This window comes from Rhinolophus ferrumequinum, chromosome 26 (genome assembly GCF_004115265.2).
Source record: "Rhinolophus ferrumequinum isolate MPI-CBG mRhiFer1 chromosome 26, mRhiFer1_v1.p, whole genome shotgun sequence".
Lineage (NCBI taxonomy): Eukaryota > Metazoa > Chordata > Mammalia > Chiroptera > Rhinolophidae > Rhinolophus > Rhinolophus ferrumequinum.
Window position 1 is genome coordinate 3,598,898 of NC_046309.1, and position 11,431 is coordinate 3,610,328.

The 11,431-nt window shown below is 58.8% G+C and overlaps 1 protein-coding gene across 4 annotated transcripts; it reads left to right on the top strand.

Moving 5' to 3' along the window:
* The first annotated feature begins 418 nt into the window (after nucleotides 1-418).
* WDR86 (WD repeat domain 86) lies at nucleotides 419-11,163 on the top strand. 4 transcript variants are annotated; one of them, XR_004422206.1, is made up of 7 exons: nucleotides 975-1,169; nucleotides 1,361-1,643; nucleotides 5,745-5,886; nucleotides 6,277-6,697; nucleotides 7,318-7,453; nucleotides 9,917-10,185; nucleotides 10,591-10,632. XR_004422206.1 is itself a non-coding variant. In XM_033099225.1 (7 exons), exons 2-7 carry the CDS (start codon nucleotides 1,418-1,420, stop codon nucleotides 10,753-10,755), a joined length of 1,194 nt encoding a protein of 397 aa, XP_032955116.1. In that variant the 5' UTR covers nucleotides 975-1,169; nucleotides 1,361-1,417; the 3' UTR covers nucleotides 10,756-11,163. The 4 variants fall into 4 exon arrangements, 1 of the variants encoding a protein (XP_032955116.1); XM_033099225.1 differs by having other exon boundaries at nucleotides 10,082-10,185; nucleotides 10,591-11,163; XR_004422205.1 differs by lacking the exon at nucleotides 975-1,169 and adding an exon at nucleotides 419-903 and having other exon boundaries at nucleotides 7,318-10,185.
* The last annotated feature ends 268 nt before the right edge of the window (nucleotides 11,164-11,431 follow it).

The window sequence follows — 11,431 nt, forward strand, 5'->3', positions numbered from 1 at the left end:
TTTCTTTGAAGTCTGGGCAGGGTCAACCACTGGGAGAAGGTCCGGCCTTGTAATGAGGTCTGGCTTTCCAAAGCCACTCTACTCCCCTGCCCCGCCCCCCCCAATCATAAATCCCATGGAGGTTTGCCCCACTAGCTTCTCGAAACAGCCCTAGAGGGAAATCCTGTTGCCTTTAGGACCTGGAGGATCCGAGTTGGAGGTCACCCGCCCCTCCAACGCCCCCTCCCCCGCAGCGTCTCAAGAACTGCCCTAATGGGAGCCACTAGACAAGCTCCCGGTTGGGGGTTCCTGTAGAGACCTCGGTGGACAGTCCCAGGCATGGGGGGTGGGGGGGTGGGGGGCTGAAAGGTATAGGCGTGGTGGGCGGGGCTCCACGCCCCCAGCACACTACCCGCTGGAGATGGCGTCTTGGACTGGCGGGCTGCTCAAGGGGGTGACCCAGCCCTCTCCCGGAAGCCCCACAGCCCTCTCAGCCTGGGCTTGCATTCTGCCCCCGCCTCTAGCCCCCCCACACCCTCCCCGGCGGTCTTCTTTAGAATTGGGGGGCGGTGCGTCGTGATTTCCCAGCAAGGGTAGACTAGGGCTCTTTCCAACAAGGGGAGCGCCCCCCAGGCTGCCGAGCATTCTTAAAGCTGGGAGCCTGATAGGAGCCGACTAGCCCGATGGAGGGGCGCAGCTGCCGGCTCAGCGAGTTCCTGGGTGTGTGCGCGTCTCCCCTACCCGGACCCTCCGTCCACCTCCTCTCGTGTCCCGGCCTTTGATCTCGGCAGGCTTGGCAGAGGGCGGGAGCCCAGAGCCTCAGCCGGCAGCTGGGAGGGTCGCACGTACAGCCGGTGCCCCCGGTGCTGAGGCCGGGGCCAAAGTCGGCCCGCGGGACCCGGGAGCTGCGGAGCGGAGCGCGGGGTAGGGGCTGGAGCGCAGGCCCGAGGAGTGGGAGGGGACAGGTTGAGGGGTGGTCTCTGAGGAGGAGCCAGGCTGGACTGTATTGTTCGGCATTCGACCGCCCCAAGCGCGTGTCGCTGGCCTGGGAGGGCGCGCGGGGCGCTGGGCGCTCGACTTTCCGGGTTTCCCCCACCATCGGCGCCCCGCAAAGAGATACGGGATTCCCAGCGCTCCCCGAGACGTCTCTGCCTGGCTCGCCTGGGCCCCAGAGGGAGGGGCCTGCTCAGGTGGGGTGCGGGTCTCCTGAGGGGCATGGGGAAGGGAGGCCCTCTGCACCGGTGGGGCTGGGACTGCCCCATCAGAAGAGAGGGGATCCCAATTGGGCCGCTCCCTCTGGATCAGCGGTCTGGGAGGCCTTGTGGGCGGCGTGGGAGCCAGGGTCCCCCATCTCACCCCACCACGCCCCGTGTCCCTGCAGGAGCCTGGTGCCCCGGCCCCCTGCGATGGCCGCCGGACGCAGCCCCAGGGACTGCGGATGCTGGGGTGCTCCTCCTTAGCGGGCGCAGCCTTTTCCTCACCTACCGCGGGGGCCGGCAGAATGGGGGGCGGCGGGTCGGCCCTGAGGGTCTGCGCCGAGCACCGCGGGGGCATCAACTGGCTCAGTCTGAGCCCGGACGGGCAGCGCCTGCTGACGGGCAGCGAGGACGGCACGGCCCGGCTCTGGAGCACCGCGGACGGCCAGTGCTGCGCCCTCCTCCAAGGTAGACCTGCCGCGCCGTGCCCTCCGCGGCTCTGGCTCTCTTCTCCGCCTACTCTCCTGCCTGCCTCAGACCTCGCTTCTTCCGTCCGCAGACCCCATACCCAAAGTCCAGCCCCCACCCAGCCCACGGTACTCGCGGAAGGGCGCCCGCCTGGATCCAGCATCCAACCAATCCGGCGCACACGGGCTGGGGGTGCTAGGTGGGGTGGGGTGGGGGCGCAGAGCAGGCTGAGATCCGGGTCAGTGGGCTGAGGGGCGCCCTCTGCGGGGAGCGAAGATCACTTGTTAAACCGCTGCGTGAAATCATTTCCATTACAACAGTTTTGCCAACAGAAATCGCACCCGTACCCCTGCAGCTCAGCAGCGCCTTGCCTGGTCTCTCACTGGCCGGGTCACCTTTGGCTGCACACGTCTCTTGAGAACATTAGGGTAGCAACCAGGGCTTGTTAAGTGCCGGCGGTACTGAGCACGGCCGTGTGCCCTGCTCACACTACTGGGTAACTGAGGCACAGAGTTAAGTAACTTGCCAGGGTCACAGACAGTGGGGGGTAGAGTTGAAGTTTGAACCCCTACCCCACCCCCTGCCCTGCTCTCTGCTGTCTCATTTCATCTGCAATTTAACATATTTGGACACTGGATGAAATAGCAGGAGTACTGTGAAAGTTTTACAAATACATATCGGTTTATATTCGCGTTCTTACTCATTGGAGGTGGATATATTTCATGTATCAAGTCTCTGGCTGGGGCTTCCAGCTGTCTGAACCCTACCGGCGGGGGTGGTGGCAGTGGTGACCTTACAGGGGATGAGGGGAGCTGCAGAGAGTGGGCTGGAGAAGAGGAGGGGTGTCTGGAGGGACAGACAGAAGCCTTGCCAGGGACAACAGAGGGAAAGGCACAACTTTTCATGCTGAGTCGAAGGTGGTTCCAGCTTGACGCGGCCGCTCCAGCCCACCTGTCACTGCAGAGGCTGGATCCCTAGCACTGAGACACTTCTTTATGTGGAGGGACACTTTGACTTTGAACTTGCAGCAAGACCAAGGGTGTGTGGGCAGGCAGGCAGGGAGGGCCTTGGCAGGAGCCCGGGAGGCTCAGCATGTTCTTTGAACACAATAACTGCATCTTATCTGCACTCTTCATCCCTTCGAAAATATTTTTAGTTTGGCTTTTTTGCTTATTCTGCACAATTCCAACAGCTCGAGGCCAAGGCGCTGTGGTCCCTGGAGACATAATGAGCCCTCCCTCCCCCACACCAGCCCTCCCTCATGCCCTCCCTCATCCATCCCCCTGGTTGGGAGAGGACTTGTTCCCTCAGTGACCCCGAAACCCTTGGGGCAGTGAAGCCCTGTCTCTGGTCTGTGGATAACGGTCAGGGACCCACTCTGCCGTCCCCAGCGCCCCTCTGTTGATGGGGCTCTGAGCCAAGACTCACTTGGCTTGTGTTGTCAGATGCCGGGTAGGTGCTTGGCACACAGAGGAAGGGGCTGGTCCATTTGGGAGCCTTGATCCCCTAAGGGCGCCTCAGCCAGCTCAGGGCCAGCCCCCCCACCCTCGGAGGGTCAGCCTGGCCCAGCTTCAGAGATGAGGTTCTTTTTCATAGAAAAACTTCATTATCACTTCTTAAGTCTTTGTTTATGTGGTTGTTATATTTTTATTGACTCACAATCAATGTACATATTCTTTTTCTTCTTTTTCTTTTTTCACTTCCGTGTGTCATAAAAGGGGTCCCACATCTCCTGGTCTTCAGCATCCATGGTTTAATAGCTTCAGTTTCCTTTTGTAGCGGTGTCCTGGTGTACTAGCATTTCTCAGCGTTTTTCCTGGCCGAGTTCTCACTTACACTTGGCACGGTGCCTTCCTGCTGTCGAGGTGATGTTGAGATGGGAGGATGCAGCCTGAATGGGGGTGCTGCCCTGAAGTAGCCTGTCCGGGGGGCCTGGGCTAGCGCCCTACCACCCGGCGGTGTTTGTGGAGGACTGCAGGATGGGAGCCCCCGCCCACCCTCTGGACACCCTGGATGCCTGCCAGCAGCTGGAGGCAGCCTGAGGCTCCTTCTTACAGTGCCCAGCCCTCCCGCTGGCAGAAATGCTCTCAGGCAAAGCTTGTTGACAATCTTAACATATTTTATAAACTCTTTGGGGTTGGCAAAAAGCTGGGCTGTGTTTTGCCAAACACAGTTAGCCCTCAACTTTTAAACTGACGTGTGTTTTAAGGGAAACATAATCTGCAACTTCTTCGAGTGTTTATTTAATTCGCACAAACGTTGTTTGCTTAGAGGCTTGGTATATGCTATCCAAAAAGACTGGAAAACATTTCTTTCTTAGTCTTTTTTTTTTTTTAATTGTTTCTTAGAACACAGGAAGTTGAATTCTTGCAAGAGTAACTAGGCTTAAACTCAGGGTCAAAAAAAAAAAGTGTGAATTTGCTTGAAACTTCCGAGGAGATTCTAAGTTCTGAGCCCAGACAGCTAAATGAACTTTACAACTCAATCAAAATCCTTAATATCATAAATATTTCTCCCAAATGTGTGGCTATTTGAATCTATCAATGTTCTTATCAGTGAAATGGCTCATCGGTCTCACATTCCTTTGATTCTGTTGATTCTCTGGTGCCGGAATCCCCCTCAAATAGACTCAGCTTCAATGTGCTGTCGAAAGTTGTTGTCTGAGGTGCCCTGCTAGGATGGGGACCCCGAAGTCTCCTGGGGCTGCTGAATAATACCTGAGATACAAACACAGGTCCCATGACGAGGGCGCTGTTTAAAATATCTGACAACTGCACCTATAAGAGGGACGACCAGGTGCGTGAGGCCGAGGACGATCTGGTGGCCCTCCCTCCGTCCTAGCTGTCTCTGCCTCACCCTCCATCTCTGCCAAACACCTAAATTCTGGCTTGAGGGACCCCTCCTGCTTGGTGAGGACCGGCTCCTCTCCCCGGTGCTCTTCCCCCACCAGCACCACGTGGACGCTTGCTCTGTGGCAACACACAGGCTTCTGCTCCCTTGACCCGACACGCTCTGTCCTGCAGTGTCACGCTCCCTGGTGACCTTTCCTGCGTGGGCTCCTCACTTTCAAGGCAGGAAATGTGTCTTAATCATCTCTGTCTGCATCTGGATTCGTTTCCTATGAGTGCTGTGACCTGGGTGCCTTAGAACAACAGAAGTTTATTCTCGCACAGTTCTGGAGACCAGACGTCCAAAATCAGTGTCCCTGGGACGAAATCGAGGTGTCAGCAGGGCTGCGCTCCCTCCGAAACCTGTAGGGGAGAATCCGGCCGCCTCTTCCAGCTGCTGGTGGCTGCCGGCACTCCTTGGCTTGTGGCCACATCACACTGTCTTCAGAGCCAACACCCGCAAGTCTCTTTCTGCTCTATCCTCACATCTCCCTCTGTCTCCTTCTGATGAGGACACTTGCGGTTCCATTTGGGGCCCATCCTGATAATCAAGGATCATCTCTCCATCTCAAGATCTGCCAATGCATCTTTTTCCAAGTAAGGTAACATTTCTAGGTTCCAAGACTTAGGACCTGACATCACTGGGGCCATTATTCGGACTACCATAGTGTTTCTCCCCAAACAGCTAACACCTTCTTTTATTCAGTCTGTGCAACAGCCCCCCAAAAATAAGCCATGTCCTTTGCCATGTCAAGGAAATCGAGGCACCTCCGGAGAGATGAAATAACTTGCCAACAGGCAGACAGTAGCAGAAGCGGAGCCCAGGCATTGGGCTCTGAAGACCACATCCTTAGCCTCCAGACTTGCCTTGTAACACTGGGTTTGTCGAATGGTTGAGTGAATACAAGTAACTGAAAAGTTTGAAGAAGACTGAAAGGTGATGATGATGAAGAAGGGGGAGGGAAGGAGAGCAGGGAGGAAGAAGAGAGTGGAAGGTGAGGGAATAAAAGGATTGGGGGGCAGGGTGATTGCCCTCTGAGTTGTTCCCGGCACCCCACAGATCCTGAGACTACCAGATGTAACTTATTTCAAAGGGCTTGTCGATTCTGGACTTATCTGAAACCCTCGCTGCCCCCTGCTTTCTTCCCTTCTTCCCGGAAGAAAACCTCGAGCTGGCATGCCCTGGTAGGCTCACGTGTCCCCTTATCTACAGGACATGAAAGCTACGTGACCTTCTGCCAGCTGGAGAATGAGGCTGCCTTTACGTGCAGCGCTGACTGCACCATCAGGAAGTGGGATGTGCTGACCGGGCAGTGCCTGCAGGTGTTCCGAGGACACACGTCCATTGTGAACAGGTCAGCGTGACCTGGGGCCCCGGGCTGCCAGGCAGGGAGGACTCAGCTTCTTGTCATGGTACCTGTCCATGCAGGAGTGTGTGGAGGTGTAGATGGCAGTGACCAAGCACATCTTGAGTCTGGGCTTCCTTCTGTGGGTGGTGGAAGCCCAGAAGCCGAGCCTCTGCGTGGGTCCCCTGATATTCCTGGGGGGCTCGCCTGGCCTTTCACTGCCCCTCCTGAAGCAGGAGGCCTTGGATACTCCAGCCCACGATTTTCTCTGAGAGCATTTTGTGCTTTCCGTCACCTGGGCTCATTGAGCGTGTAAGACACCAGCCAAAGGTCTCCTGTGACAGCCCGCCAGGCAATCCTGCATGGTCTGAGCCCTGACCTTTCCCCTCTTGCCACCAGGATCCTGGTCGCCAACAACCAGCTCTTCAGTGGCTCCTATGACCGGACAGCTCGCGCCTGGAGTGTGGACAAAGGACAGGTGTCCCGAGAGTTCCGGGGCCACCGCAACTGTGTGCTGACTCTAGCCTACTCTGCACCCTGGGACCTCCCCGGGGCCCCCTTTGAGGAGGAGGCTGCGGCGGGGGGCCTCCTGGTAACGGGCAGCACGGACGGCATGGCAAAGGTGTGGCAGGTGGCCAGTGGCTGCTGCCACCAGACGCTGCGGGGCCACACTGGCGCGGTGCTATGCCTTGTGCTGCACACGCCCAGCCACACGGCCTTCACTGGCAGCACCGACACCACCATCCGCGCCTGGGACATCCTGAGTGGGGAGCAGCTGCGGGTGTTCCGGGAGCACCAGGGACCCGTCATCTGTCTGGAGGTGAGACCACCACCCGGCTCCGGTGTACTAGTCACTTGGGCTGTGTAACCACCTACGCCGACGGGGTGGCTTGAACACAGAGACTGGTTGTCCCCCAGTTCTAGAGGCTGCAAGTCCAAGATCAAGGTGTCCACAGGGCTGGTTTCCTCTGTGGCCTCTCTCCTTGGCTGTTCGATAGCCCTGTGTCCTCACGTGGCCTTCCCCCTGCATCCACATTTCCTCTTAGGAGGACACGAGTCATGCTGGGTTAGCAGTAATCCACCTACCTGACACCTTGCAGTTATAATCACTGTGCTGGGGAACACCGGCCATCCGTGCTCTTCCAGTGCCGAGTACCGTAGGGGTTGTATCTGTGACAGCCCTGGAGGGGCTGGCACCGTCCCCACCTAGGGGGGAAGCAGCTGCAGGGCAGAGTCTATGACTTGGTCCAGGGCAAAGTGACGGTCAGATGGCCTGCTTGCCTGCCTGACGCCAGACTCTGCGGAGAAGGGAGGGGCAGCAGGATGTTGCCAGCCGGAGTGGCAGTTGGGTGGGACCCACAGGCGGGGGTGTTTGTGGCCCCTCTGCGGCTAGCGATACAAATGTCCAGCGCCGACCTTCCCTCCCCGCCCCCTCCCCAGCTCGTGAACCAGCACGTGTACTCAGGCAGCGCCGACAGGACGGCCAAGTGCTGGCTGATGGACACAGGGGAGCGCGTGCGCACATTCACGGCTCACCGACGCAGCGTGAGCACCCTAAAGTACCATGCGGGCACCTGTAAGTGGCCCCGGCCCTCCCCACACCGCCCCCGCTTGCTGCACCCGCTTTGCCACTGCCTGTCCCCGTCACGCCTCTCCCCCCTCCAAATCTTCCCTGGTCAGGGCCTCTCTGCTTCTCTACTTCTCCTTCGAGGTCCCCTTGAGCCTCCGCTGCCATTCAGGATGGTCAGTACTGAAAGGCAGCGGCCATTCCCAGATAACAGTGGTCTGAATGGGATCGCGGTTTGTTTTTCTCTCAGCTGGAAGAATTTTAGGGGCTGTCAGTCTAGGCTAGAATGGATGGCTCCATGAAGTTATGAGGCTCCCAGGTCCCTCCTGTCACTTTGCTTCATCCTTAGCACGTATCCTCCATCTTTAAGGGGCCTTATGGTTCAAGAGAGCTGCTGGAGCTCGCGTGTCATACATCAGGCTAGCAGGAAGAAGAGGGAAGGGCAAACGGATGAGTCTCCTGGCTGAGTAGGCCCCTTTCAAGATCTTTCCTGGAAGCTCCACCCAAAGACTTCTGTATACATCTCTTTGACCTCTTCCTGCAAGAGAGGCTGAGGAATGAAATCTCTTACCGGGGGACACTGCTCCCAAGACTAATCAGGGTTCTTTTGCAAAGAAAGAAGAACAGAATGGCTTATCGGGTAGGCAACAAACTGTCTATCCCATGGGTCTCAAATTGTCACACATCTGGGCTTTGCTGGCTCTGTCGAACTGACTTGCCATGCGTTCACACTCCAGGCACACGCAGAAGACAAACCCTGTTCCGGGGAAGCAACCGCCCCAAGCACACCACACAGGCATGGGAGGGGGCTCCCAGGTTCCTGAAGATCTGTTTCCCAATGCGGTCCCCAATGTTACGATTTGCTATCAGTCCCTCCAACACACACTATTCACACACACACACCAGCAGGAAGGCCCAGAGCTGAGCCTAAGTCGGCTTCCTAGCACTGGGGTGAGGGAAGAGCCACAGTGCAAACTTCCAGTGACTTCGCAGCACAGGTGTTAGATGAAGACAGAATGTGGATCTCTGAAAATAGAACTTGAGATGCCCTTGGGTTTAGGTGTTTGACAGGGAAACATTATTTTTCCCTTCTTCCTGTATCCAAACCCGGAAGTGTGATTATGGCTCCGCTCCCAAGTCCGGGACCTCTAACTTAAAAAAAATGTTGCCTAGAGCGCCTCCCCTTGGCAGCAGCTGGGATGGAAGCTGCTGCTGTATGCAATCCTAGGGGCCCTACCTGCTGCCCACTGTTAAGGAACTTGGTCCTTGGTCTTTGCCAGCAGGCTGCAGGATGGTTAGACTTAATTCCTGACCCTCTTCCCACCCGCTGCATGTTCAACAGCTACACTGAGTTGGTGGGAGGGGAAGGCAGGCAAGGAGCTGAAGACCCAGAAATGGAATTTCCCTCAGGGCCACATTTACAGGTGGCTGTAACAGAAAGGCTGTCAACAGGCAGGTGACACGTGACATGGAGTGGGAAGGGAGCCCTCTGGGGGTTCTTGCTGTGGCATGCTCCAGCTCAGGCTGCCGGTGGGTGTAGCAGATGCTGTGGGTACCACATTCAGAGGTGCTTCTTGCTGTGGCACCTGAAGTCCTCTGCCTGAGGGCATGTTCCTGTGAGGAGCGCTGGGAATTGACACCGAGAGGCCCTGGGCCAGTGACTCATGGAGTTGCTGGATAAGCAGCCCAGCATCCTTGCCCCCGGGTGGGACAACTGAGACGTGGTCTGCACCTTCTCCCAAGGCCCCAGCAGTCACCGGCTCACCAGCACACCTGTATGGCATCCTTTTTTCCTGTTTCTCTCCCCACTTCCGGGAAGGCCCTGCCAGGTGAACTATTTGCACTGAGCCCTAGTGTCAGGTTCAGCTGGGACAACCAGGCTAGCTGCTCGTGTACCAGGTCAGTGTTCTCAGTGTGGTCCCTGGCCAACAGCAGCAGCAGCAGCATCTGGAACGGGTAGAAATGCAGGTTCTCAGGCCCCACCCCAGACCTCCTACGTCAGAAGCTCAGGTGGGCCCAGCAGTCTGCCTCTTAACAAGCCCTGCCCGTGATTCGGACACACATGGGGGTTGGGAATACTCCTACGAAATTACAATGTAGGAAACCGGGCTCCTCGGGGCCAGAGGTTGGGCAAGGACACTCTGGTGGGCCCCACGGACCTGGACTCTGGGGAGCCCAGTTCATTGCTGGGGGCGGGGATCTGGCTGATCCTTGCTCCGGAGGCTGCTCAGATGGTGGGGAGAGGGGTGATACCCCTGAGGCAGGGGCTTCAGAGCTGCCGGCAACACCCGGCTGCCACCAAAATGCCTGAGTGGGAACCTGGGCCCAGATGGTGCTCAGCAGACAGAAACACCTGGAAGGCCAGCGCAGGCGGATTGGAAACCCGAGAAAGGCCCAGCAGGCCCCCAGCCGTCACTCTGACTCACAGAAATGTAGTTAAGATAATGAAGGCGCCGCCTCCTTCCTTTCAAGGGGCTTCTTCTATTCCCCACTTGAACCTTATGACATCCCTGTAAGGCGGGCGGATGGGGCCTGGAGAGGGTCCAGGTGAATCGGCCCGCCCTGCCCCTGCCCTGCGGCGTCCTGGAGACGTGGAGGGCTCTCGGGCGGGACGCCCAGTGGCGCGTGTGTCCACAGTGTTCACCGGCAGCGGGGACGCCCGCGCGCGCGCCTTCGACGCCCAGTCCGGAGCGCTGCAGAGGGTGTTCCGCGGCCACGCCTTTATCATTAACTGCATCCAGGTAGGCGCTCTCGCTGGCTGTCCCCTGGGCCCCGCGGCCTGATGGCCGAGCGGGGATGCACCCCCTGCCCCGGAGGCAGTGGGGGCCGAGGGAGGAAGGGAGGGAGGGAGGGAGGGAGGGACGGCTGGCCGGTCCCCACGCCCCCAGCACTCCACCACACGCAGAACTGCGTCCCTGAAGCCGAGGTCCTCTGGGCTGAGAGGTGTCTCCCCCCCGCCGCCCTGCCTGCCCCCATCAGTCGGCCTTGGTAGTTGACGTTCACGCCGATGCCCCAGCATGCAGAGGCGTCGCTGCGAGCAGAGCAGGGCCTGTGCGTGGTTGATCTCCTAACTGCAGGGACAGCTGCTGTGCCGCGCTCGGGCAGGGGGAGGGGGTAGCTGAGAGCCCCACGCCCCGCGCCCGCAGGTCCACGGCCAGGTGCTGTACACCGCCTCGCACGATGGCGCGCTGCGCCTCTGGGACGTGCGCGGGCTCCCGCCGCCGCGCCCCACCGCACCCCAGCGCAGCCTCTCCCGCCTCTTCAGCAACAAGGTGGGCTGCGCCGCCCCCGCGCCCCTGCAGCCGGCCTGAGCCCGCCGCCACCCACCCGCCCAGGGACTCACGGAGGGAGCGCGCCCGCCCCCCGGTGGCGGGAGGGGACGAGGCGGCCAAGCGGCGGTTTTGCTTTTCCTTCGGGTTGGTGGACATTTGAGGCTCTCCCCGGGTCCTCTGTGAGCCGGCCCTTGCGGGGAGACCGTGCTCACTCCCGGGGAGCCCGGCCCCAACCCCTTCAGCCCGAGGCCCCGGCAGAGCAGGCCCACCCGGGACCTTCCGAACTCAGGGTCCCCAGCCTACAGTCCTGAGCGCCCAATGTCCCCGGAAGCCAAACCTTTCCTGCTGAGAGGAAACGGATGTTTCTTCAAAAAGCCACTGAGCCGCAAATTGTCATTATTTTGGCAAATTGTCTTTCGGAAGACACTTGTATAGAGCCGAAATACATGTGCGTAAAAGTGTACTGGAATATATCGTCTTTTGTTCTACAAACAGTCTCAGCGTCCACTCAGAGGGAGGAGGGGGTGCCAGGAACCGGGGGCCTCACACACCTGTCCCTCCTCGTGAGTGAAATTAGGGGCTGCGACGTGATGATCCCTCCAGTGTCATTCGTGTGGGGAGTGGCCGGGGAAGAAGCCAAGAAGCAAGGAACGGGCTCTCTGCTTGTCTAGGTGACAGCAGGGACCTGTCACCCCTGCTTCGGAGCTCCCATTTC

Bases quoted from the DNA above. Each gene is read 5' to 3' on its own strand.
- WDR86 (XM_033099225.1), top strand. From the start codon at position 1,418: ATGCTGGGGTGCTCCTCCTTAGCGGGCGCAGCCTTTTCCTCACCTACC. The intron at 7,454-10,081 runs GTAAGTGGCCCC...GTGTGTCCACAG, and splicing joins AAAGTACCATGCGGGCACCT to TGTTCACCGGCAGCGGGGAC. The intron at 10,186-10,590 runs GTAGGCGCTCTC...CCGCGCCCGCAG, and splicing joins TTATCATTAACTGCATCCAG to GTCCACGGCCAGGTGCTGTA.